Raw genomic sequence first — 27,860 nt, 5'->3', positions numbered from 1 at the left:
CTAGTCATGAAAAATAGATGTCATGTAGCAGTAATTTACCTAATCATTTTTAATGAAGGGAATAAAACTAAGTAGATATATGGTTGTCAAAACTCTAAAGAAAAACTTGAAAAACAAAATAGTGGGGTATTTTTTGTTTTGTATTGTCGTTGTTTTAAGATATCTTCTACTGCCCTCTTTTGGTTGTGATCAGATTTCTTTCAAAATTGTCTTGGTAAACCATTTCTCCTGGTAACTCAAGATTTAGTTATTAGTGTCATGTCTTTTATAGCTGGTATGCCTGTATTTGTCTAATAATTGTCATACATAAATATATTCACTATCTGCGACTGAATAATGTTTACAACACGTGCCAAATAATTATTACTCTCGCTTTTAATAAGCTCTAGGAATACATTAATTCCATCATATAAACTTGTTAGTACTTAATGAAGAAAAATACTGTTGCAAAATACATATATTTTTACAAGTCAGTAATTCCTCCTATTGCAAAATAGATGAATTGAATTTTACTGTTTAGCTAGATGTAAACAATGTAAAATCCCTATGGTTAAGAATATAGACAAACCGTGTAAGATAAAAATAAAGAGACTGTGCAGGACGAGGACTGTTCCCATATCTTATGGAAACAATGTTACTTGATGTAACATTGGTTTACTTGATGTTTTATAATAAATTTTGTTTGGTGAATAATGTATACAGATACTCACATCTATTCCCACATATGAGAGACTTTTGCTATAGGTGTAGTGATCATATTTTCCAAGCGTGAATTCAGAATACCTATTCTTTCTTTGTGTGTGTGTGTGTGTGTGTGTGGTGGGGGGTGGAGTAGGGGACAGGAACAGTCACAGTAAGAGATGAGCCTAGAAATATGAGCAGAAGTCAGATCATGAAGAGCTTTATATAAAGGATAACCTTATATTTTATTATATAAACTGGACCCTTTTGAGAGAGTGAAAGGTGAGAAATTATTATTGCTGTTGATAATTATTCTGGGGTGACAGGCATCAACAGGGCCTGTCCCAAACAAACCAAGGCATGTGGTCACCTTACTCACAAACCATTTTAAGAAGTTCAGGTGGTACTGTTTGGCAGACTTAAAGAATATAAACAGACCAAGTTTAAGGTAGAGTGGAATGGTGACTAGGTTGAGGAGCATTGAGTTTTGGGTTTCTGTGATTGTGTTATTTTCTTCTGGTGCCACTCCTGACACCAAATGTGTGTATTTTTTTTTTTCAACATACCAACCAATTCTCTGACACCAACTGAAATTCAATACTGACACAAACCATCCAGAGTTAGTGCAGGCCCCACAGATTAAGGGTATAGTCCTATAAGACTGTCCCTACATCAGATGCTAGCTGAAAATGGGGTGCCTACACGACTGTAGGAGAGGGAAGAGTTCCTTCTGCCCTCTTGTATTCTGGGGAATACCTATTCTTGATGAAGGATTTTTGAAATATGAAAAATAGATTTTATTTAGCAATAATGTGTTTGCCTGTGTTATTGAACAGAACAGAATTAGGTGAAAGCAAGACTGGGCCAGGTACTCCAGGACATATGGTCACCATAAAACTGAAAAAAAATAAAATAAAACAAGAAAAAAACCTGCCACAGAATGGAAAAAGGATTATTATTTGCATTGGTTGATTGATAAGAACTGAATATTTATATGTAATTTTCTTATTCTGCTGCCAAATGGCAATAACATTCCCCTCAACTCCTTTCAATACTTTTCATTTCTAACACCTCAAACACTTAACCAAACAAAACACATTAAGCTCTAAGGAGTGTTATTTTAACAGAATTGTACTTAAGAAGTTCAGTGGATCATTCAGTCACCCATCAAGTGTTTATTTCTTGCTAGGAAGACAAGAATCAACCAAGAGGAAGGTTGGGACAGGCAGTTTGGAAATAGAGAAGGAATAACTAAAAAGGGTATTTTAAATCACATCAAAGGAAAACAAAACCTTGTGCTGCTTAGAGATCATACAACGGGGCTCTGCCTACTACTAACCCCTGTGAAGTCGCCAACTGCTTGTGAGTTTACACACAGCAGCTCTCCAGCTGAGGTCATTTCTGTGCATTATCAGGAGATTATGCTATGAAATGGGTCTCATTTGCCTTTCCTTAATCTACCTTTGTTTCAGGTAGAAACTCAGATCCCTTTACTGCATCTTTTCCTATAAGACCAAAACAAAACAACTCAAAACACAGAAAAGGATCCTCACCCAGTTAGAACCACTAAACCCCAGAGAGAGAATAAATGCCTCTTTCAACCCACAGCTTTGTCGACGTCAGTTGACTTGAAGACTAAGCTCTTTTAATTTAATCCCACCTGTTTAGTGTTTCTTGACTATTTGGACCACTCTCATTCTTTGCTCTGCTAGTTGCATCAGTGTGTTTCAGTACTTTCACTGCCACCGTGACCTTTGGTTCCCAGACTCTATTTTCTGTGAACCCCTTCCTTCCACCTCGCCCTGTAATTCTCCTTCTCTATCCTTTCGAGTGATCAGGCCATTTCTGCATCCTCAGAGTGTAGTACACAATTAAGCAAAGGCAATGAGCCCCTTCTTTAGTTCATACAAAGTGGGATTCTGATTCTGGCCCACGATCTTCAAAGACCTCAAGTGTAGAAAACAATTTTACTACGGTCATTCAACTGTTGTAACAGGTATATGGTAGATAAAAATCCCTCATATAGTCTTTTACTTGCTTCTACTCTGTATGCATATTTTTGTAGTTATTTTTACCTCTTCAAAGCCCTTTTACATCCTTTGTTCCATTGGATTTGGAACACACCTATGAAGAAAGCAGAGTAGTTATTATTACCCCATCTTACCATTGAGCACAGTGAGGCAGTGATTACTGACTTTCTTTGTCTCTGTCCATGAGTGGCAGGGCTGTGACTAGAATCTTCCTCACAGTTCTGTATGAACCGGAGTATAAATATCCTTGCTGAACAAAATTGCTTTAGGGATGGTCCTGTTTGCCTTAAGTGTTTTTTATAGCCCCTAACAGTCACGTGCATGTTATTCAGACCTGAAAAACCTGTGATTCTAAAAATTGTTTGCTAGTTGCTAATGAGAAAAATCTTTCTTGCACTTACTTTACTTTGGTAGTTATCTCTGCAAAGATCACTGGAACTTGGCACTATATTACATGTCTCTTTGAGTAGAGAGAAGGAAGATGAAAGCACATAATTATAAAACCAGCCTTAAGCCTCCTGTACTTAAAGAGCTATCCAATCCCAGGGAATTACTTCAAGCCCGAGGCTGGGATGGGTTCCTTCTCCTAATTACCATTACCTCTTACCCTAACGAAGTTCTGCTTTTCTTTAGCAGAGTGAGGAGCATTTCTGGTGCTCAAGATGAAGAATCAGGATGTGGCCTATTTACTTATTTTCATGGGGGGTGAGAGAAGTGAGTGGGAGCGGCCAAGAGATATACCTATTTAGAACAACAGTTAATCTAATGATTTATCTGACACAATTATTCCGATATAATTTGTCCCCAAAGAGACCCATTAGGGAGCATGACTTGAAAGTTATACCTATATTGCCATCGCCTCCACACAAGTTAGTGTGGTCTCAGGCCTCTAAGCTTTCAGTGGCTTATGTGATAATATATCAGCAGCACAGAGCCAAATGTGAAAAACAGATGCCTTGCTGATTGTACTTTAAACTTGAAGGCAGGGTCAGCCACAGGCTAAACTATTAATTAGCTAACGTTTGTATCTGACAACCTTCGACTTATTTTATTAGTCTCCTTCTCTTCTTACTGTCTCAGGCTCTCTAATTGCCCAGAGTCCCTGCATAGGCCTGCCTGCTTGGCAGTATTCTGTGCGCTGAACCTCACAATTTCTCACAGCCATCAAAACCTCGCCTCTTAGACTGTCGGGTTGAAATGGGACCTCAAAATATTTTATACTCGGATGTATTAAGGAGCTAGTATGCTAGTATTTGAGGACAGTTCAATGTGGTCTTCCATCTTTCCTTCCTCCCTTCCTCCCTCCCTCCCTCCCTCTCTTCCTTCTGTTCATTTTGATAGGGAAGAAACATTTTAAATGCCAAGTAAAAAATATATGATGGTGAATCAATCAGTATGACTATATAATAGTTATTTTATATAGCTCAGGGTACATGTCCACAATGGCAAACACATCTCACTGGCTTAAGCTAACAAAGGTTTGTTGCGCATTCCAAATTGGTTTGTCAAGGTGCTCTGATCCCTGTAGACACTCAGGGACCCAGGGGCCCAGACTGGGGAGCAGCCACCATTTCAATCATTGCCAATTGCTGTTCCAAAGGGAAGAGAGCTCTAGAGGGGCTCACATCGATAATAAATGCTTTAACCCAGACATGATGCATCTTGAGGGACCCTGGAAAATTAGAAGCAACGTTGATGGTCCTCATACTAATTCATCTTTTATCGTCAGTAACTGCCACAGTACTAGACCCGGCAAAGACAGGGAAAATGTTTATTTAAATGAAATGATTTCCAGGGATTCTGGTTTCTTTTGGATTTGCCTTGGTTTGTCTTAGGCTGACATAAATAACAGAACCCATGAAGTAGAACCCAAAGGCATCCAGATTCAGTCTAGTGTCCCTCGGACACCAAAGGTAAGAGGAATTCAAAGCCCTTTGAATCTATCTGAGAAGAATAGAATTCCAGCCTACATCGATCATTCACCGCCTAGTCAATTTCATGAGTATCATCTTCCTTTTGATGGTTCCAGGAAATGGCTCCATGTAGTTACTCCTTTTCTAATCCTTGACACATGGTATTGTGCAGTGAATATTTGTTGACCGACTTTTTTATGTGGGCAACCCATGGCTTATGGTCAATTTTAAGAATCTTCTTTGAGTATTATAGAGATGAAAACTGTAACTCTTTGACAAAATAATTACTTTTGTGTGTGGTTGTATAGTGGAATTTTATTCAGTGTGCACTTCAATCATATAAATTCAGCCACATATGAACATAGGAACAATAGAGAGAGAGAGAAAAACCATACTGAGGTATGTCGTCCAGGAAGTTCTGTCTACCATTCCGTTCACTGAGCTTAATGCCTCAGAAAAGGTGTGAGATGAAAAACCTCAATCTACTGTGGTGTCAGTTGAACATGACTCAACTGTGAAAGCAACTCAGCCCATCGCATGTACTTCTAATATTCCAATATATGGCCAAGCATTTTTCCCTATGACTTAACTTCTAAATGATGCCAACTGCTTCATCTGGCACTCACCCAAAGAACCAATGATCTCTTCCAATGCTGGAGGGAAAACTGGCTATGTTGGGGCTCACTGCGAGGTGGTATATTTGTCTCTAATATGGTGTGATTTTGACTGTTTTTGTTTTTTGCCTAAAACCAACTTTAGGACCTAACATCCCCTGTAGAATGAGACTCCACAGCATACTTGTTCATTAGAGACCTAGACATCGTCAGTGAAGACAACCTTACTTTCTATGGTCTTTCTATATTATTTTGATCAAAATATTTTGCTCTGTCTGCTGTTTCCATGCATAGGTCTAGAGTTATGTTGAAGCCAATATACTCACTGATAAGAAGACTAGATATACCCACATGTAGTACACATGCTGCTTTTGTAGGTTTCACGCGGGTTAACATTACTTCTCCGTCCTTTTCCCAGAGTGCCTACCGCATGTTTACAAACAACACGTGTTTGAAGCACATGATCACCAAAGTCCGGCGGGACACCCACCACTTTGAACGTTACCAGCATAACCGGGACCTTGTGGGATTCCTCAACATGTTTGCAAACAAACAGCTGGAGCTGCCGAGGGGCTGGGAAATGAAACACGATCACCAGGGCAAGGTAAGAACAGGGAGTGGCCAGGGGAGGCTTCCGAGTGCCTGGGGGCTGCCGTGGCCTTGACACTTGGCTCTACCCTTCAGGTGAGGACAAAGCCCTTTGTGAAGCGAAACATTCCATCTCCTGGTTTGAGTGAAGCCTGCACGAGGGGGTTGTTACTACAGTTTCTACTCTATTCTGAAGGAGTGTGTGCAGTGGATGGTTGTAAGGGCACCTGTTTGCAAAACACTCACGTTGGCCTAGATTCTTCTACCTGTAACCTCTCCCCATGTTCTGCTGATTAGAGAAAGGGCTTCTTAGGAAATGACATTTCCTTCTCCCTAGTTAAGCAGCTTATATTATGGGTAGTTGAATAAAATTTATATTGTTTGGAGAAGGTAGCTAGGAGGTTGCTAAGCAACTGCCCAAGGTGTGTCTTTGTGACTCTGTCTGGGTTTGGGCGTCAGAACCCTGATTTTGTTAGCACATTAAACAAGATTCACAGATTGATTAATTTATGATGAGAGATATGTAACTGTGTCGCACAGGCCACAGTAACCACATGTGTACTTCCTTTGTAGACAGATGAATCAGAAAGCAGGGCTATCATGAGGAGGTTGTTAGATGAGTATGAAATCGGAGTGAGAAACTTAGTCGGTTTTATAAAGTGTTCCTCAGCTACGATTGTATTTCTTTAACTCCTGTTTAGCGCTTACTATGAGCCATGAACTGTTTAAGCTCTTTATATGTATAGGCTCCTGACAACAACTCCGTAAGCAGTACTATTACGCATATTACTATTATTGCCAGTTACAGATCAGAAGCCTCAGTGACTCGTGTCACACAGATGGGCACTGGCTGAGCTGTGCTGTAACCCAGGCAGTCTGGTTGAAGGGTCCATGCTCTTAACCATGACACTATGCTCTCCGAGTGGTAACCGACCTGTTTCCCTGTCTGTGAAAACACTTGAGATACATAACTTGTAGGGTGGGGAGGATTAAAATGACATGATATTTAAAGTAACTATGCTTGGCTCATTCATTAAATGAATATTTATCGAGTACCTATGCAAAACAGATAAGCCAACACCTTCTTACAACTGCCATTCTCCTGGAAAGAGATTGGCAATAGACAAATAGATGCATGCCAAGAGCCTATTATTGCTATGATTTAAAAGAAATCAGGGGACAGGGTCTAGAGAAAGACAGAGTGGAGAGTTATTTTCTACCAGGTGGCTGGGGAAGGCTTACAGATAAGACTGTACCTGAATAGAGACCTGTGAGGAGAAAACCGTATCCAGGAAAGCCCATTCAAGGTGAATGAAATGTGTAGAGTACTCCATAAATGCCATTCTCTCCCAAAGTACCCTCTAGCAATAATACCACAGTAACATCTTATTTATTCTGAACTTGGCTTCCAGCAATCTTATCTGAGAACCTATAAGCAGTCAAAGTAGATGTTACAAAGTGCTTGTGTCTTAATGCATGGGAGGAGCCCTCAGGCTCTCATTGAAACTATTGATTTTTTTCTGTAAATCTTTTTAATAAACCTCTAATTCCCAGCCCAGAAACGATTAGAATGGTAAGCATGGAGAATAGAATAAATGAAAGAGAATAGATTTGTGATTATGTCCTTGGACCACAGGTAAAATGGCATTGTATCAGCATCAGGTGGGCATGGCAGGGAAACCTTTCCAGGACACTAGGAAGCTGAAAGCAAAGGAACCTGGCTCTTCCTGTGCTCTCACCTCCCAGTGGATGATGTTGCATTGCTGGTACCGAGTTTGGTTCAATAGCCTGAGAGCTCAGTGTTTTGTCAACATTCTATTGAGTGGAAGGGCATAGATGGTCCAGGAAAGGACTTTGAATAATACTGATGGTATAATGCCTGGAGATATACGAGCAGTAGCATACCTAAAATTCAGCTTTGCTCTCAACTCTGACAAGACATTTACCTGGTGTCATGAAGGGCTGTACTCATTAGAGAACCACTGGTCCAGGGAAAACCCAAGTTGCAATAATACTACATATATTTCTGCTCTGTGTAGAGACTAAACTTGCTAAGTCATCTTGTATCCTTAGCTAAAGGGAATCAGGAACTTATCATATACATGTGGAGGAGGAGGTCGCTTTCTGCTAGTCATAACTTGCCAGACACACTTCAGGAGAGAGTTTCTTATTGATAACCCCTGGATCTTGAGAAAAGTTTAAGTTGCATTTAGGGTACTATTTAAGATGAGTTGCAATGTATTGTTAAGAACAAGTTCTGTCTCATAGCTTTTATGAGTGTTGATAAACAGTGGTAAACATTATCTCAGCTCTGTGGTTAACACAACTATCCATCTTATTCCCCGAGGGCTTTGGACTCATGTGGGGGTTTCAACCTAAAGTTGCAGGCATTGTGAAGAACCCTGAATGTGAGCTGGTAGACAGCTGAGACCTTACAGTCTGCTGGTGGACTTGCAGTTGAATGCTGTTTGGCATGCCTTGTGGCCAAATATGATTATCAGACAGGCCTGAAAGCCTATCACTTGAACCTCTCTGCTTCGTGCATTTTTAACTAAGTGGGACACCTGAAATAAAGCAGGTATACTTTCCTGTGATTCCTCCCTATCCTTCCTTTACAAATGACTGGCTTCCAGTGAACTAAAATAACTTAAAAGAACTCTGGGGAGAAGCTCGTGCTATGTCTGTGTTTGGCTGCACTGCCTTCAACTGTACTTTAAAAGTCATAGCTCCCAAAAGTCTTCCAACCCTGAAATTTTAGCCCTCCTTTTATTAATGAATTGTTTTGCTTCCAGACCATTTAAAGGGAGTAAACATTTTTCCATTTACTGTAACATCAAAAGCTATTAAATATTATAAAGTTATTTTTCTACAGTGATGACTGATTTCTAGAATTGACATGGAATAGGATGTCCAAATCCTCAAATGATTCTTAAGAGGCACGTTCTCAAACTTAGCTCTTCAAGCTTATGAAATTTGGCTCCAGGTCCTCTTCTCAAGTGCAGCATCTTCCGTTCGTGTTTTCATTAATCATGCAGCACACTTCTGAATGCCTACTGCGTGCATGCCGCTGTGATCACAGTGATAAAAGCTAACACTTGGTGTAGTATTGTGTAATATGTAACACTGACTATGTGCTAGGTGCTGGAGTAAGCACTTAGATTAGTTCCCTTCGTGCTCACAGCAGCCTTTTAGATAGCTGTTAGGTTTGTCCACATTTCATAGAAGAAACTGAGGCACAGCATGGTTAAGTGAATTCACCAATGTCCCACAATTAGTAAGCAATAGAATTGAATTTGAACCCAGGCAGTTCAGCTCCAGAGTCTGTGTCTTATCCTGCCTTTCTCCAGTGAGTAGGAGAAAGGCAATTATGAGTAGGAGAAAGGCATAATCTTCCAGCAATTATGATGAAGGTAGTAAAAGGTACTGTGGAGGAGATGGCACTTTCAGACACGTCATCAAAGGGCAGCATATTGGGCAAGTTGCTCCTAGCTCTCCGGGATCAGTCCTTTGTTGAATCCCCACATTAATTTCGCTTGTATTGTTTCATGACGTCTGTCTCCATCTGTCTCACGGTATAGTTGTTAATATGTTTTATCTTCCCAAGCAGATGATCCCCTTCTAGGGAGTTATTTTACTTATTTTTTAATTACCCCCTTTTCTACCTCAGTGCCTTTCTCATAGAAGGTTCTCAAGACAACTTTACGGAATGAATGAAACTCGTCACCCATAGCTTCCCGGTTATTCAATAACCTTTGCTTTGGAAAATGAAGAAGCTGCCAGACTCCCTCCCTACTCTCACTCCTTCCTCCTTCTGTGCTCTCACCACAAGTGGCTCCTAGATTTGCCCCATTTGGCCTCGCTTAATGAATATGTTGTCTTAGATTTTTCACATGTTTGAACAAGGTGGTTATTATGCTTATACAGCACTTTACTGTCTTCCATTTTTGGAAGAGACTTTTTTTCTAATCACTTAAGGCCAAGGATTTAAATTGGGCCAGGTTTCACAGGATTCTACATCTGATAATGCTCTTTCGGGGAGTTCTAGGGTGAAAAATGTCCTTGACTCACATAAAAGAAGTAAAATATATTTTTTTAATTATTAATTAAAGAATAAGAACAGACTATCAGGCCTTGCTAGGAAGATGAGGATGATAATGACCATGATGATAATGATGACGCCTGCATTTATGAAACTCATACCATGTGCCAGGCACTGTATTAGGTACTTTTGCAGGGATTATCTTATTTATACTTCATCACTTCATGGCAGATCACGAGGTGGGTATTATTATTATTAGTAGTAGTAGTACCTACATTTTACTGAAATTTAGAGATATTAAATAATGTGTGTTTTAGCAAGCATGTGAGGAATCCAGGAACCAAACTCTAGTAGTGTGACACCACCGCTGCACGCTACTGGGAGAGATTGTCTTTGGAAATGAGAAAAACTTCATCATCCTCCTGAGGAAGAAGAGTTAGTTTTAGGCCAGATGCTGATATTACTGGTATCCTTCAAGGCTGAGTGACACATAAAGGTCTGGATTAGATCGTGGATGTTCTAGCAAAGGTCATATCACCAGAAACACATGTATGGCTTCGTGCTTAAATACCACAGCGTCCTTATGGTGTTCTTATGTGATAGGGGCAACGTGAAATAATGTAAAGGAATAGAGTTCACAGAGATCGATGGCTTTCTCTGTATTAGATGCTAGACTGTATGCTAAAGAGATTATATTAGCTCATTTAATTTTCACAATAATCCTATGGAAAAGGTTTCACTATAGATGAAGAAACCAAGTCTCAAAGATGTTAAGTGTGCAAGCAAACTCTTAGATACAAATCCATGTTTTTCTGTATTCAAAACCTGTAATAATTTTCCTCTATATGGTTAGTCTAGACCTTATTGGCCACTAACCACCTAACTAACTTGAAATAATGTCATTTAAATTTGCTGGGTCTCAGTTTCCTTATTTCTACAAATGAGTAGATTGGTCATCTTTTCATACTTACTGGCCATTTGTATATCTTCTTTGCAAAACTGTATATTCAAATCCTTTGCCCCTTTTGTTAATTAGGTTATTTTTTGTTTTGTTTTACTGAGTTGTAAGAATTTGTTGTGTATTCTGAATGCTAGTCTCTTATCAGATATATGCTTTGCGAATATTTTCTCCTGTTCTGGGGATTGTCTTTTCACTGCCTTATAGTATTGTTTATAGCACAAAATTTTTAATATTGATGTAGCTCAGTTTATTTGCATTTTGTACTTTGTGCTTTTGGCGTCATTTGAAAGCATTATCTAACCCAAGGTCACAAATATTTACCCCTGTGTTTTCTTTAAGAGTTTTATAGTTTTAGCTCTTCTATTTAGATTTAGGATCCATTTTGAGTTAATTTTTTGTATGGTGCGAGGTAGCGGATGCAACTGCTTTTTTTTGCACATGGATATCCAGTTGTCCCAACAACATTTGTTGAAAAGACTATTCTTTTGTATTGATGTTATTAGTTGTTAGGAAAATGCAAATCAAAAGCACAATGAGACCTACTTGATTGGCCACCATAAAACAAAACAATCTAGAAAATAGTAAATATTTGCAAGTATGTAGAGAATTTGGAACCCTTATATATTGCTAGTGGGAATACAGCACAGTGCAGCCACTTCGAAACGGTTTGACAGTTCCTAAAAAAAATGTTATGTGAAGAATTGCCACATGATCCAGCAATTGCACAACTCAATATATACCCATGAGAAATGAAAATACACTTCCACATAGAAACTTCTATGAACTACACAAATGTTCATAGTAGCATTATTCATAATAGCCAAAGTATGAAAACAACCCAAATGTGTATCACCTGATAAATGGATAAATAAATGTGATAGATCCATACAATGAAATGTTATTTGACAATACAAAGGAATGAAGTATTGACACAGCATAGATGAACCTTAAAAATATTCACTAAATAAAAAAAGCTTGTCAGAGAAAAATCACATCCAAGGTCTGAGAATTAAGTTCACAAATTCATCCTAGAAAAAGTGCTACATTCCTCATTGCTGAATATCATTATGGTCACCTTCGAAGTACTCCCCTTGGGAAGTTATGCACTGATGCCAGCGCCTAGTCCATCCTTTAAAGCAATTTTGGAACTCTTTTTCTGGATTGGCCATCAGAGCTGTCAGCGTATTACCCCTAATGTCCTGAATGTCACCAAAATGTCTTCCTTTCTGTATTTCCTTTATCTTTGGGAAAAGAAAGAAGTCATTGGGGGCCAGGTCAAGTGAGGAGGGAGGGTGTTCTAATACAGTTATTTGTTGACTGGCTCAAAACTCCCTCACAGACAGTGCCATGTGAGCTGGTGCATTGTCGTGATATAAGAGCTCCTTCGAGACCATTTTTGCACACACCCATCTCATGCTAAGATTTTCAGTTAAGATTTTTCTAATTGTTTCTCTATCGATGTTTACTTGGTCTCCTATCATTCTCATAGTCAGCCGACGATTTTGACACACAATTCGATAAATTTTTGCAATGTTTTCATCAGTTCTGCTCATTATGGGCCGCCTTGACTTCTCTTCATCAGTGATGCATTCGCTCCCCTCAGAAAAATGTTTAATCAATTTGTACACTGCCTTTTTCTTCCTGGCATTATCCCCATAAACTTGGACTAACATGTCTCTGATTTCACTTCCACTCTTGCCAAGTTTAACAAGAAGTTTAATGTTTGTTTGTTGCTCCAATTCAAGCTCAGACATTCTCGTGATGACACACAAAAACACGCAACAATAATGAACGTCACTCAGCAAGACACCTCCACACGTGAACACAAATACAGCTGTGAGACACTGATAAACCAAGGTTATGAAACCTTACCGAGCTGTTTGTACAGTGCTGCCAATGTAAACGCATGGTGACAAGTTCGCAAACTTAATTGTCAGACTTCATTATGTATGATTCCATTTATGTGAAATGTCCAGAATAGGTAAATCTATAGAGAGATAAAGTAGATTTGTGGTTTCCTTTGTTGGAGATGGGATGGGGAGTGAATGCTAATAGGTACAGAGTTTTCTTTTGTGTGTGGGGGGATGGATGTTCTAAAATTATGGGGATGTTGCACAACCCTGTGTATATATTAAAAAACAGTGAATTGCACACTTTAAATGAGAGAATTGTATAGTATCTGAATTGCATATCAATAAAACTGTTTAAAAAATTAATAGGTTGGACTAACGTTCCCTTTTTAGCTTCTACATATTATATATTCTTCAGTCTTAAAGGTTAGATGATATGATTCCAAACTGGATTTGACATCAGAATAATGCTTTTCTTTTGGCTTTAATTACTTTTGGAAAGGTCTGTTGTTCAGAATTTCATAGTGTGTTTTGACCACTCATTTGTTCCATTACTTGATTTCTTTAATTATTTTGATTCTGTAATGGTGGGACTGGCAATTAAGTCAAGTTTTATTTCATGTAGGATCATCTTTATGAGACTGTGATCAACATCTGTGTGTATGTGTTGGACTGAAGGCCTAGGATTTTCACCTAACATAGAGGACACATTTTGACTTGCCTTTGAAACAAAACATAAGCAAAGAAAGTGGCCCAGTATAAAAAACTTTTTTTCTGCTTGCTTCTTATTGTAATAATTCTTAAATTTTTGTACACTTTCAGTAGTGTGAAAGTCAAGGGCAATTTGGGATCTGGATTACAGTGTTGGTATAGATGCTTTGTATTTTTGCAAGAAATAGGCATCAGTAGTATTCAAACGTGCCTTGCTTAAAGTGCTTCTGATTCTTGTCTGGGTTTGATCATTAGTGTGTGCTTGTGGGGTTAATATAACTGGAAAAGGAATATGAGCTTTACCAAGGAAAACCAAATGTTATTTAACTTAGGAGTCTCTCCTTTCTTCTCTCTCTCTCTCTCTCTCTCTCTCTCTCTCTCTCTCTCTCTCCCCCCCTCCCCCTCTTTGCCTCCCTCCCTTCCTTCTGTACTTTTGTGCCATGGTTAATTTGATAGATTAGAGAAAATTATGCTGCAGTGAGGTCAGGATTTCTGGATCCATCACTATCTGAACAGACCCTCCGTGAACCTCATTTTTTCTTAAGTGAAAGTTAGTAACCTGTCCAGCTCCTGGGGCTGTGCTTAAAACCAACTTAAATAACAGTGGGATTACAAATGGAAGAAAAACAATTAGCATTATAATTATCACAGTTTATTCAGTAGTTGACTTAATACTACTTGAGATGATGTAGAAGATAAAAGTTGTACAATTATGAACCTCTACAGGTTTATGATTTAGTCTGAGGAAAGCAAAGACATGGAATATAAAAAATATCAGCAAAATAAAATGGACCATTTTATTTTATTTTGTTTTATAGTTTATTTATTTTTAGCCAGGAGTGCTGCAAACCTGGTTATTGCTACCCAGCTCACCAAAATCTTGATTTGAATGTTTGGGTAGAAGTAAGAATATATAAAGAGCAATAAGTAAAGAGTTTCATCAATTTAGAATTTTATGAAAATGATAAAGATTTGTTGTTAATTCCTGAATCCTTACTCTAACGGGAACTACATAATGGTTTTATAAAGGATATACTGTAGGATTAATGACAGTGTCCCATTCCTCCTCTTAAGGAACTGCTGATATCCCTTAACAATGGTGGTCTAACAGCATGGCTTTTTAAATGTATTTTGTGTGTGTGTGTGGCTTTTAAAATAAAACTTTATTTTTAAAAAAAAATTTTTTACAGTTGAGGTTTTTTTAAAAAAGATTTTTATTAAACTATAGCTAACATACAACATTATGTTAGTTTCAGGTGTACAACATAATTATTCAGCATTTATATACCTAAAGAAATGATCACCATGATAAGTCCAGCAACCATCTGGTACCGTACCATGCTATTACAATATTATTGACTATACTTCCTATGCTGCATATTACATTCCCAAGACTAATTTGTTTTATACCTGGGAATTTGAACCTCTTATTTCCCTTCACTTCCCCCCTTTTTTAATTTTTCAATTATAGTTGACATTCAATATTGTTTTATATTAATTTCAGGTGTACAGCATAGTGGTTAGACATTTACATAATTTAAGAAGTGATCCCCTGACTAGTCTAATACCCACCTGGCACTATACATAATTATTAGCATATTATTGACTATATCCCCTATGCTGTACTTTACATCCCTGTGACTACTGTATAACAACCAATTTGTACTTCTTAATCCCTTCCCGTTTTTCACTGCCCCTAACCCTCCTCCCATCTGGAAACCATCAAAATATTCTCTATGAGTTTCTGTTTTGTTTGTTTATTTTGTTCTTTAGATTCTACTTATAAGTGAAATCATATGGCATTTGTGTTTCTCTGTCTGACTTATTACACTCAGTACAATACGTTCGAGGTCCATCCATTTTGTTGTAGATGGCAGGATTCCATTCTCTTTTACAGCTGAATAATATTCCATTGTATATATGTACCACCTCTTCTTTATCCATTCATCCATTCAGGGACACCCAGGCTGCTTCCATATCTTGGCCATTGTAAATTAGGCTGCAATGAACATATAAATATGTACATGTCCCCTTGAAGTAATGTTTTGGGTTTCTTTGGATAAATACCCAGAAGTGGGATTACTGGATCCTTCTTTGTTTCTTTATAGCTTTTGTTTTAAAGTATATTTTGTCTGGTATAAGTACTGCTGCCCCAGGTTGTTGTTTTTTTTAGTTTCCATTTTCATGAAATACCTTTTTCCATTCCTTTACTTTCAGTCTGTATGTGTCTTTCGATCTGAAATGAGTCTCTTGTAGGCAACACATGTAAGGGTTTTATTTTCTTATCCATTCAGCCTCCATATGTCTTTTGATTGGAGCTTTAATCCATTTAGAATGAAAGTAATTGTTGATAGATATGCAGCTAGTTATTGCCTTATTATTATTATTATTATTGTCATAAAGAAGTCCCTCTAAGATTCCTTGTAATACTGGTTTGGTGGTGATGAACTCTTTTAGCTTTTTCTTGTCTTGGAAGCTCTTTATCTGTCCTTCAATTCTAAATGATAGCTTTGCTGTGTAGAATACTCTTGGTTGTAGGTCCTTGCTTTTCATCACTTTGAATATTTCATGCTAATCCCTTCTGGTCTGCAAAGTTTATGTTGAGAAATTAGCTGATAGCCTTATGGAAACTCCCTTATGGGTAACTAACTGTTTTTCTCCTGCTGCTTTTAAGATTCTTTCTTTGTCTTTAACTTTTGGCATTTTAATTACGATGTGTCTTGGTGTTGGCCTCCTTGGGTTCCTCTTGTTTTGGGACTCTGTGCTTCCTGGGTTTGTGTATCTATGTCCTTCTCCAGGTTAGAGGAGTTTCCTGTCATTATTTCTTCAATTCCTTGCTCTCTCTCTTCTCTTCTGGTACACCTGTGATATGAATGTTGGTATGCTTGATGTTGTCCCAGAGGACCCTTAAACTGTCATTTATTTGGATTCTTTTTGCTGTTCTGATTTAGTGTTTTCTGTTACTTTATCTTCTAAATCACTGATTCAATTCTCTGCTTCATCTAATCTAATGATTCCCTCTAATGTATTCTTCATTTCAGTTATTGTATTCTTTATTTCTGACTGGTTCTTTTTTATGTTTTCTATCTCCATTTTTATGTTTCCTGTGTCTTTGCTGAAGGGCTCACTCAGTGTTTTGAACTCTCCATTTGGTAGATTACTTGTCTCCATTTTGTTTAGTTCTTTTTCTGGAGCTTTGTTCTGTTATTTGGGACATGTTTCTTTGTCTCCCCATTTTGGCTGCCTCCCTCAGTTTGTTTCTATGTGTTAGATAGGGCTGCTATGTCTCCCAGTTAGTGGAGTGGCCTTATGTACCATGTTTCCCCGAAAATAAGACCTAGCTGGACAATCAGCTCTAATGCATCCTTTGGAGCAAAAATTAATGTAAGACTCAATCTTATTTTACTATAATATTAGACCGGGTTTTATAATATAATATAATATAACACAAGGTTTTATATTAATTTTTGCTCCAAAAGACGCATTAGAGTTAATTGTCTGGCTAGGTCTTATTTTTGGGGAAACACGGTAGTAGGTGTCCTGTGGGGCCCAGTGGCATAGTCACCCTGGTCACCAGAGCTGGGTGCTCCAGGTATGTCTCTTGTGTGGGTTGTGTGCCCTCCTCTTGTAGTTTAGCCTTGATTGCTATTTGCACATTAGTGGGAGGGATTGACCTTCAGGCTGATTGGTTGTGAGGACTGGCTGTGACTACAGTGGAGGTGCTGTGGTGTAAGAGCCAACCCTACAGAGAAGGAGTCACTTTAGCAGGGCTCTGATGCCTTGCCAGTTTGCCCTTTGGGTGTGTTATCCTTGAAGGCGGCTGGGTGATGCTCTGGTTCAGTCAGAAGCTTGCCCCTAGGTGTGCCAGCCCTGGGGCCCCCTGGGAGGGGACCCACTGTAGGCCAAGTTTAACCACAGACTGTGCCCTGCCTGGGGCCACTTGGCATGAGCCACAAAGGAATCCACAGATGGCCGCTGCCTGAGCTACATTTGGAGGTGCCTCAAGGGGTGAAGCTGTGAACGAGGTCAGCTGTCACTAGTTCCAGGCTTAGGGCTGTTCAGCCAGAGGTACAGCTATGCTGAAGCCAGATGCTGCTTGCTTGGGTTTTGTGAACCTTTGAGAGATTTTTGGAAAGTCTGCAGCATGAACCAAAGCAAGTTGTTTATACAGAAAAGCCACTGGAAGTGGCCTAGGTGTGCCTGAAAGTTGCGTGGTGCAGGGTCTCAAAAACACCAGGGCACGGAATACACTATTAGCCAAGTTGATGGAGACTCAGCTATGGCCACAGCCTGCATCTGCACTCTGGGATGGGGGAGTGCTTAACAAAGAACCAATGGCTTCTGCCAGCTTCTCCTCCAGAGAAAGCTGGCCCTCTAGTCCTTGCCCTGAAGCCAGACAACTCAGTTCCTCCCCATAACTCCATGGAGCTTTTCAAGCTGTTGCCTCGCTACTGGAGCTCAGAACAAGTGATCTGTCAGCAACTAAGTCTGTGCATGGTTCCTTTAAGAGTATCACCTGGGACTGCAACCACCCTCCATCTCTTTAAGTTACAGTTGCCTCTGGTTTTCACAGCCAGAAGTTATGGGGACTTCTCTCCCCAGCATTGAAACCCTGGGCTGGGGAGCCTGGTGTGGTGCTGGAACCCTTCACTCCACTGGCAGAGGGACGTCCACAACCAAGGTATCCCTCCCGATTTTTAAGGGTCACATGCAGATATGGTGCCAGCCCATTCTACATCTCTGCTCCTCCTACCAGTCTCGAGGTGGCTTCTACTGTATGTCCTTAGTTGTAGGGCTTCGGTTCAGCTAGACTTCAAGTGACTCTCAGTGATGGTCGTTCTGTAGTTTAGTTTTAATTTTGATGTGGTCATGAGAGGAGGTAAGCACAGTGTTTACGTACCCCGCCATCTTGACTGGAAATCAGCAGCATGGCTTTTTCAAAGTAGGATTCTTTTTGTTGTTTTTGTTCTTTGCTGTCCATGACCACCACAGTCTGCCCTCAGTTGTTTTCTCCTGTCTTAAAACTATATAAGAAACCAGAGTGGCCTCCATTTCTCTACCATCAGTGCTCTGTGATTTCTGGTAGATTTATTCTCCTGCCAATCAGTGGCCTTCTACTCTGGTGGTTACATTCTCTATCAGCTGTGGTCATGAAAGTAGGGTTTTTAAAACATCCTTAGCAAGATAACTTTCTTCTTAGAACCGGATATGAAATCAGATCCACACATTTGCACAGAATCATGTACTTCCTATGCAAAGCCATAAACACCCCTCCCCAGACTGTTTTACCTTGAATGCCTCTCAGCTGGACTATAAAAGAAAGTGCGCCATGCACTGGTGTGGGTCAGTCTGCAGGGGTCCAGTGTAGGCTGACTTTGTTCTGGCATGTGACGTCTGGGAAGTTTTTATAGAAAAGATAAGATTTGAACCTTGAAGATAAGTAGGAGTTTGATTAAAAAAAAAAAAAAAAAAAAAAGAGATTATAGTGGAGAGAAAAATGGGGGATAGGGAGGAAAAACACCCAAAGTAAAGGTGTGGAGACAGGAACACACCAAGTAGGTGTGTTTGGTTCCTATGAAGAATTTATGGGCAAATCATGAAACTCTGTATTAACTACAGACACACACACACACACACACACACACACACACACACACACCCATACACAGGAGAGCTAATGATGTAAGTTTCCATCCCAAAACTGACAAGCTCCAGAACCAAGAAGAGACTATGTTTCAGTCTGAGTCTGAAGGCCAGAAAACTCCAATGTCCCAATTCAAACAGTTGGACAGAAGGAGTTCCCTCTTCTTACCCCCTCTGTTCTGTTCAGGTCTTCAGTTGATTGGATGAGTCCCACCCACATTAGGGTAGATAGTTGGCTTAACCAGCCTACTGATTCAAATGTTAATCTCATCCAGAAACACATGTCACAGACACACCCAGAATAATGTTTGACCAAATGTTTTGGTACCTCATAGCCAAGTAAAGTTGACACATAAAATTAACCATCACAGACTCATATTAATGAAGTAAAGCCAGTGGAAACTCCACTGCAGAGGGTTAAGGATAACAGAGAGAATGATGTGAAATGACATGGATAATTGGAAAAATACTGGGAAGCTTGTTATTTCTTAAGTTCACATAATGGGCTTATCATTTAGTTTAATTTTTAGAAAAAGTGTTATATTTGAGCCTTCTTTCAGATGTTAAATATGGAATAACTTTTTTTTTCCTGCCCCTTTGCTTTGTACTCTCAAACAGTATCAACACAGGGTGGTTTTCATTTGTTTGTTTGTTTTTTGTTTTTGCAGATCATTCTACTTGAGCCTAAATTAAAATACTAAGAAACTTTGAGCTTTAAAAAAATGACATAATAAACTGCATGTTTTCTTCTTTAATAAAAATGAAAAACAGTAACCATCTCCTTATTTATAAACAAAACACCCTTTCCCATAGTTTCTGATGTTTTTCCCTACAAAAATCATATGCTATAATATCTCCCAGCTAAATTGAAATGTGTATTTCTATATCCAAGCTTTGTAACTCTAGGGTTTTATGACTTGAGATGTTAGATTGGAGGTTTAAGTATCAGAATGGTCCAAATACCCAACTTTGATGACCATGGCAAGTGACAGTTATGGTTATGAAGACAGATTTTTAGAAAAGAACAAATATTTGTACAGTGAAAGTTACCACAGTCTGAGCCTACTTGAGGATTCTCATTTTACCAGACCCTAATAGCTTATGTGGCTGCAGAAGTTGCCCCAGTGGATGACATAGGCTCTGGTTTCAATCCCCCATGAGCTGATGGCCACAATATATTGGGTCAGGCTCATTTCGGTGAATAATACGCAACTCAGTATTTGGTGGGCTCTAGGCAATACCAAATGTCTCTGAGCAGGATAAGTTCTGCACTTTGAAAAATACATTTTTCTTCTGTTTTTTATCAATTTGACCACTACATTTGTTATTTTTGTGACACATCTCTTTAATTGCTTTGAAACAACTATTAGGTTGGTGCAAAAGTAATTGCAGTTTAAAAGGTTAAAAATAATGGCAAAAACCGCAATTACTTTTGCACCAACTTAATAATACTTCTTTGTGGTGGCTACCTGGTTTAATCACCGCAAGTTACACGGCAGTCCAGGGGGAGATGGAAATAAACTCTCAATGTACACATTGCACACATTTTTTAAACAATCTCTTCATCATTTTTCAGAAGGTAAAATGGTGTTAGATCAAAAAAATAACCCACGTAAAAACACACAGAAGGCAAAGGTAAAGAATCTTTCTGGGGCAGTGTACCTTTTTGAATGAGAGAATGGAGGAGAGATTGGTTTTGTGAATGTATTCTGAGTGAAAAGCTACATGCATAGAATCTTGAAGGAATTTCCCAAGTATGGAGATAGACTTCACTTTTATTTTTAAACAGTTATCGTCATGACCTGCAGTGGATCTTTTAAATATATAATATATCTATATATCTATATATCTATATATCTATATATCTATATATCTATATATATATATATCTATATATCTATATATATATATATCTATATATATATATCTATATATATATATATAATGTTCTATTTTAAAATTTCATGGCTGTGATCTTCTATGCTACCTAATACGGACTGATTCATAGAACTCCATTCTCAGACTTCTATCAATCGTGATGTGCTGGTAAATGTTTAACAACCTGCTCTCAGAGAGTGGTGTGGAGGAGTGTTGATTTGTAGCATTTGCCATTTTCCCTGGTGTAAATTCTCCCACCATAACCAATGCCAAGCTGCCAGCATCACCATTAGTCAGCCCACAGAATATCTTTAAATTTCACAGTCAACTCTCACGAGCCAGTACAAGCCATCCCCAGTATATAAGTGTCTTTCCTATGTTTCCAACACCTAAATACCACCACTCCCAAATGTTATCTCTCCTTTAGCTAACATTTTACATCTGAAGTGTTGTACTTATCCACATCTGCTAACCAAACAGCTGTTTCCAGAACTCTAGCCCAAATACCATGATTCCAGTTTTCTCTCCTAACAACGTTAAATCTCTGATCATAGCAGTTTAACAATATAACCTCCTTTAACTTTTCTATGATTGATATAGATATCATGAAATATTTGGGACCAATCCCTCCTTCAAATGAACCAAGTGGTGGAAAATGTTAGCATGACTATTTTTTCCTTGTAATACCCTGTATCATTTTGCCTTTTTGATTTCCGCTATTGGTAACAAAGTTCCGTTTGATATCAAATATAGAGAAAATAATAGCATATAATTCCTCATAATTGGAGAAATACTAGGGAGGGAGCGAGGAGCTAAGAAGAAATTTATTTTTTGGAAAGAAGAGAATGTGTGAGTAAATACAATCTTTATAAAAATTAAATGCAATTGTTTGGTGTTTTTTTTTTGAGTATTTTTAAGACTTTGTAGAGTTGAGAAGCCAGAAGTTAGAACAGATTCATTACACAGTACTTCTAACTTATAAATTTTTCTTTCATTGTTTCCATAGATCTTTAGAGAAAGAAAGAGAAGATCTGATGTTCTGTCTTTCTGTCACGTAGTTACAAGTGCTTACAAGTGCTTTTTGTTTTATTTTGTTTACATGATCTTTTAATATGGTTTGGCAGAATGTTAACTGGAAACAATTTCAAACTTCCGTAACTTAGATTTGTTGAGTTTGAGGTTGGTATGTCTTCACAAATACTGATGGCTTTTTCTTTTCTTAAAATAATAGAAGCTTAAAAAAAAAAAAGAATTGTGTAAAGAGAGAAGTGTATTTTGTTTGGCCTCACTAAAATACCACTTGGCTCCAACTCGCCCATATTTCCTGACTGTGACCATGCCCCAAAGCATTGAAAGGGAAGAAGTTTTTAAAATGAGATTTAAGTTTTGTGTATTTGCATTCCTTTCAGTTTTTAACTGTATTGCTAGTCTTAGTTGGTCCAGCACTGTGAAGCTTGAGTGAATTTCCTTAATGAAACTTAACAGTAGGGAATCTATGTTGTTCAAATTTGCTTTGCTAGTGGCTAATCTGAAAAAGACTCATTTTTTGATCCAGTTGCTTTTTTCATGGCATCTACATTCTCTACATGCTGTTTATCCAGACAGTATTTATGTTAGATACTGTCATAAATAAAGGCAGGCTGTTCAAGAATGGTGACATAAAAAGTGACCCAAATTAAAAAGAAAAAAAAAAGTATTAGGTCAACTTCATTACTGGCTTGAACTAGTTAGGATATCCTGTGGGATACTGATCTACTTTCCTGACATAATTGATCTGTGCGTCAGAAATAGAAATGGCAAGCCTAAAATTGCACAGTAATTTCCCTATGCTTCCCTCTCTGTGTTAAAGTACAATACATTTTTCACAACTCAGCTGTGACCTGAGTCGTCCCTTTTATGGAGATTCAGCACCAAGGAAACCTGTGTAAGGTCCCACAATGGGCGGAGCAGAGCCAAAATGAATGCTGAGGAATTGCTTCTTTGTGCTGCATTCTGTTAGTGCTCTAGTTATGGGATTTTGATAGAGGTCTGAATCGAGACCTTTTTCCCCAAGGACTTGGCAGACTTAAAAAGCGTGTATAAACAATATACACATTCCATTTGACTTTGAAACTGAACCAACCCCTTGTGGGATACAAATAGCACCTACTCCCCACCCACAGCCATGCCTCCAATAGGTTAACGACAGGAATTGTACAGAGTGCGGACCGTGTGCTGTCTGGTATCAGTAGCAGCCTTTTCAGCATTGAAACACTGGTGAGGCCCAGCGCTGGGAGTGGCTATGATTGTCAGCCTAATTCAATACTTACATACTTTTCTAAAATCAAGTGCTATGTTAGATGTGTGGGGAGAGGAAGGAAAGAAAAAGATAGGAGGTAGAAAGCACAATGGGAAGGAAAAGACAAGCTATATGAAAAGGAGAGAGAGGAGAAAGAGATACAGCTCATTGGACTTTGGAGTCAGACAGAAAGATGTGTTCAAATGCAGATTTATAGGTTCCCAACTATACATGTCATTGAAATCGGGAACTGATACCCATTTGTATTAAAGGTAAATTATGATGAGGTATCATCTTTGATCAAATAATAAAAATCCTTATTTGTGATGGATTATGTGTTCTTCTGTGCTTTTAGTTTAGAAAGACCATGTTTGCTTTGCAACTCTGAGACTTCAGTGTATCAGTTAGGATTTGGTTTGGCTGCATTGTAACCAGGATCCATGTAAAGTTTGATATATAACATTTTATTCTCTCACATAAAGTAGTTCAGAGATAGGAAGACTAGGGCTTTTAACATGGTTTCTCAAGTTGTGAAGCCCTGGTTCCTTCCAGCTCTTTGCTCAGCTATTCTTCATCTTCATGGTTCCACACGGCTTCTGGAGTTACAGCCATTACATCCTTGCTTCAAGGAGCAGAATGGATGAAGGACAGAAGGAGGGCTTGACCTTGTAAAAGTCTTCTTGTGTAAGGGGGTTTTCCTGAAGAACTGCGTAACACTCTGTTTACATCTCATTGGCCAGAACTTAGTCTGGGTCACACACCTACAAGGAATCTGGGAAGTGTAGTTTCACAGGAAATTTGCGCATGGACTGTAGCAAGAAACACTGTGATCCTGAGGAAAATGCCTTAGAAGTTAAAACTGTTAGAATTAGTAATAATAATAGAAATTCACATTTAAGGGTCATAGGCACTATGTTCAAAAATGTATATGAACCATCTTATTTAACCTTCCTTTGATGTAGATGTTATTATCCCCATTTAACAGAAAAGAAATTGTGGTTTAAAAGAGTTAAGTAGTTTGCCCAAGGTTATATCTCTAGTAAGTGTTGGAACTAAAGCTCAGAACTAGTCTTTTTCTAGATCCCAAGCATTTAATCACTTCTTTCCTTCCCGCTTCTCAGGTTCTAACTTGGTACTTTATTCATATCTACAATGGGATGTTTTAAAACCTTCTGTCCTGTTTGTGACTTTATAGTCTTTAGCTCTTTACCCTTTTCACACACACACACACCCCCTCATTTATTTTTTTTCACATCTTTGAGTATTTCTATACTTATGTAAAAGAACATGACTTTTAATATTTGAGTAATTCGGTGTGAGTTGTCTTTCTGTATTTTGGTCAGGCATCTGCTTATTAGAGTTATTGGCAATTTATTTTTTACTGAGTACCCTGTCTCTCCCAGGTGCAGCCCTAAAAGCTACTGGGGATAACAGTGTGAGTAGGAAAGAGTCCCTACCCTCAAGGTGTTTACAGTGTAATTCTTTAGAGAATGGATTTTATACAAACCTCTTAACATCAAATTATACTATGACATTACATGTAAATCACAACTGACCTGGATGTTCACACCCATTTGTCCTCATAATAACAAGTGCATCATGGTTACCTTTAAATGGCCATCTCTCCCTTCAAAAAACATTGCTAAGAAATTAGGTAAATAGGCAATTCTAGTGTAGTACTCTTTGTATTTTTCCCTTAAACAACAAGGCTTATATTATTGTTTGAGCAATAAAAACAACCTTAATTTACATAAAATAGCTATGGGATTGATTATGACCTATTATTTTGAAATATTCATTTGTAAAAATAATTGAATTCCTATTTTATGACATTTTGAATAGTGGTAGAAATAATATACAAGTGTATTAGAAACCCAAATCAAATGGGGACTAGTCGTGACATCTGGACCAGAGCCTGCCAATATAAGCCTGTGTAAGGCTTATCGTTGGTGTAATTTTTTTATAAGATCAGAGAAGAAAGATGTCCACCTGACAGGTTAGGGTAAGAAGAGCATTACCGAGGGACGTAAGGCTGGTAATACCATCTCCTACAAGACTTCTATTTAATCCAGTCTTTGTTACTTCGAAATGGAATATTGAAAGAAAGGACTGGTGAGGATTCTCATCTTTGTCGTTGCTTTGCTTTGTTGTCTAGTGCATCTACTGCTCAAAGTTATTTCTTCACAAAGAAGTCACTTTTTCTCCTGTTTGGAAGCTACCTACAAATTACCAGGTCTGACAATTAAATTCGTGAACTCATCCTAGAAAAAGTGCTGCATACCTCATTGCTAAATATCACGATGGTCACCTTCAAAGTAGTCCCCTTGGGAAGCTATGCACCAATGCCAGTGCCTAGTTCACCCTTCAAAGCAATTTTGGAATTCTTTTTCTGGACTGGCCATTAGAGCTGTTGTCTTATTACCCCTGATGTCCAGAATGTCATCAAAATGTCTTCCTTTCAATATTTCCTTTATCTTCAGGTAAAGAAAGAAGTCATTAGGGGCCAGATCAGGTGAGTAGGGAGGGTGTTCCAATACAGTTATTTGTTTACTGGCTAAAAACTCCCTCACAGACAGTGCTGTGTGAGCTGGTGCATTGTCATGATGCAAGAGCCATGGATTGTTGCCGAAACATTCAGGTCATCTAACTTTTTCACACAGCCTTTTCAACACTTCCAATTAGTAAACTTGGTTAACTGTCCAGTTGGTACAAAGTCATAATGAATAATCCCTCTGATGTCAAAAAAAAGGTTAGCTACATCATTGCAACAAGTTCACGAACTTGTCAGATTTTGTTTCATAATGGGAAGGGGATTTCTGTCTCTCTCTCTCTCTCTCTCTCTCTCTCTATATATATATATATATATATATATATATAGAGAGAGAGAGAGGGCCATTTGCCCCTGAGATTTGCCTAGGTATATTCATTCCTAGTCTTTAAGGTACTTGGTTAACTGCATCCATTGTTTGAGAAGTCAGTTCTTTTTCGCTTAGGCCATTTGGTATGTATCATGCGCCCTGACACTTGATTTATAGGTAATGAGTCTCCTGGCTCTCCTAATGCTCCCTTTTATCTTTGGTGACCTAATTTACTTTATCTGATCATGGAAAACTTGCATTTTCTAATTGCCCTTGAGATCATGGCTTCATTATTACCTTGAGTGAATTTTACTTTGAAAAGTTATATCATTTGGCTCCTAAAGATAATGATAAATAGCACTTGCATAGAGCTCCGAATTAAACAAACAAAAAGAATTTTTAAAAAGGCTTCTCTATATCACAAAAATCCTTACTGCAACACTGAGGGAAGTGGTTTATGCTCATTCATGATTTCTTGTCACCAGGGATTCTGCAGTAAACATGATAGACATGGTTTCCTCCCCCTCTCACATTATGGGGGGAGAAATGTTTATTATGAATGAGGAAACAAGTTTATATAAGAAATCTACAGCACAGAGAACTTAAGTGGTTTGCTCAGAGACATTGTGTCTGATAGAATTTTTGTGGATGTGTGATCGATGACTAAACTGGAAAGGCAGGTAGGAAGGAAATTTTAAAGTCTTGGAAAACTGATCAAAGGGTGGAATATTTTTTTCTGTAGATAATGGTGTGGGGAAGAGTCCCAGAGAGCAGTTTCCAGGCTCTCAGCCTCACGTGGAAAGGTGCTGGCTTGGGTAGTAGATGGCCATCAGCTGTGACTGGTTGGCCATCAGCTGTAACCAGTTAGCCATTGGCCACTGATATAACTGCCGTTTCTGCCTTGGTTGGTTGGTTGGCAGGCAGAAAAAGTGGACGGCAGATTGCGGATCGTGTGGATCCTATTTCCTGCATGTGTCTCACCCGGCCGCCAGTGAGACTGGTGTGGGGACAGAGCCCCAGAAAGTAGTTTATAGGCTCGCGGCCTCACGTGGAAGGGTGCTGGCTCGGGTGGTGGATGGCCGTCAGCTGTGGCTGATTGGCCGTCGGCTGTGGCCGGTTAGCCGATTGGCCGCTAGTATAACTGCTGCGGCTACGGAGGAGAGCCGAGGATTGCCGAAGATTGCCGAGGAGAGCCGAGGATTGCCGAGGACTGCCAAGGACTGCCGAGGATTGCCGAGGAGCCGAGAAGAGCCGAGGAGAGCCGAAGAGAGGAGAGGAACAAAGTCGAGGAGAGTTGGTCGGTCGGTTGGCGGAAAGGCAGACGGCAGGTCGCGTGTCCGGTGGGCCCAGACTCCAGTGAGACCGTAGTGGTATGACTCCCCTACCTACGGCTCCGTGGGTGTTCCTTTTTGGCTTCACCATATCCTGCGTTCTTGTGTGGGGAGCAGGAGCAGAGACCCCGCAGACCGCTCCGCACGACAAATGGCACAGCGAGCAGGGTTTGGTGTCGGCTGAAACTCTCCGGAATATATTGGAGCAGTTTACACATATAAAAGCTCAGCTTCGTAAGCAGAGTATGGTGCCGGCCAACACCTACCAAAGCATGGTGGAGCGGTTTGTGCGTGTGAGAGCCCAGCTTCGGAACGCCCATGAGGAGCGACACCGGGAACGGGAGGCACGGTCTGCCCGGGAGACTCAAGCCTCAAGCTGGCGCATCACCCTCTTGGCCATGGACGGCATTGTCTTCATTTTGGTAATCTGCTGCGGCCTTAAGCTCCGAGAGTTGTGGACATCTTACACCGAGGCCTCCACCCAC

At 39.2% G+C, this 27,860-nt stretch overlaps 1 protein-coding gene across 7 annotated transcripts in view; it reads left to right on the top strand.

The window, feature by feature from the left end:
• HECW2 (HECT, C2 and WW domain containing E3 ubiquitin protein ligase 2) overlaps window positions 1-27,860 on the top strand; it is a 336,178-nt gene that overhangs the window by 233,679 nt on the left and 74,639 nt on the right. For all 7 annotated transcript variants that reach the window (XM_019741310.3, XM_019741308.3, XM_074339576.2 and 4 more), the window contains one exon: window positions 5,657-5,842. In XM_019741310.3, coding sequence (XP_019596869.3) covers window positions 5,657-5,842 — 186 coding nt within the window. The remainder of the gene's footprint in view (window positions 1-5,656; window positions 5,843-27,860) is intronic.

The sequence above is a fragment of the Rhinolophus sinicus genome, chromosome 17 (genome assembly GCF_057876585.1).
Source record: "Rhinolophus sinicus isolate RSI-liver-muscle chromosome 17, RSI-T2T, whole genome shotgun sequence".
NCBI lineage: Eukaryota > Metazoa > Chordata > Mammalia > Chiroptera > Rhinolophidae > Rhinolophus > Rhinolophus sinicus.
The sequence above is the reverse complement of the archived record's forward strand: the minus strand, read 5'-3'. Positions and strand labels throughout refer to the sequence as shown.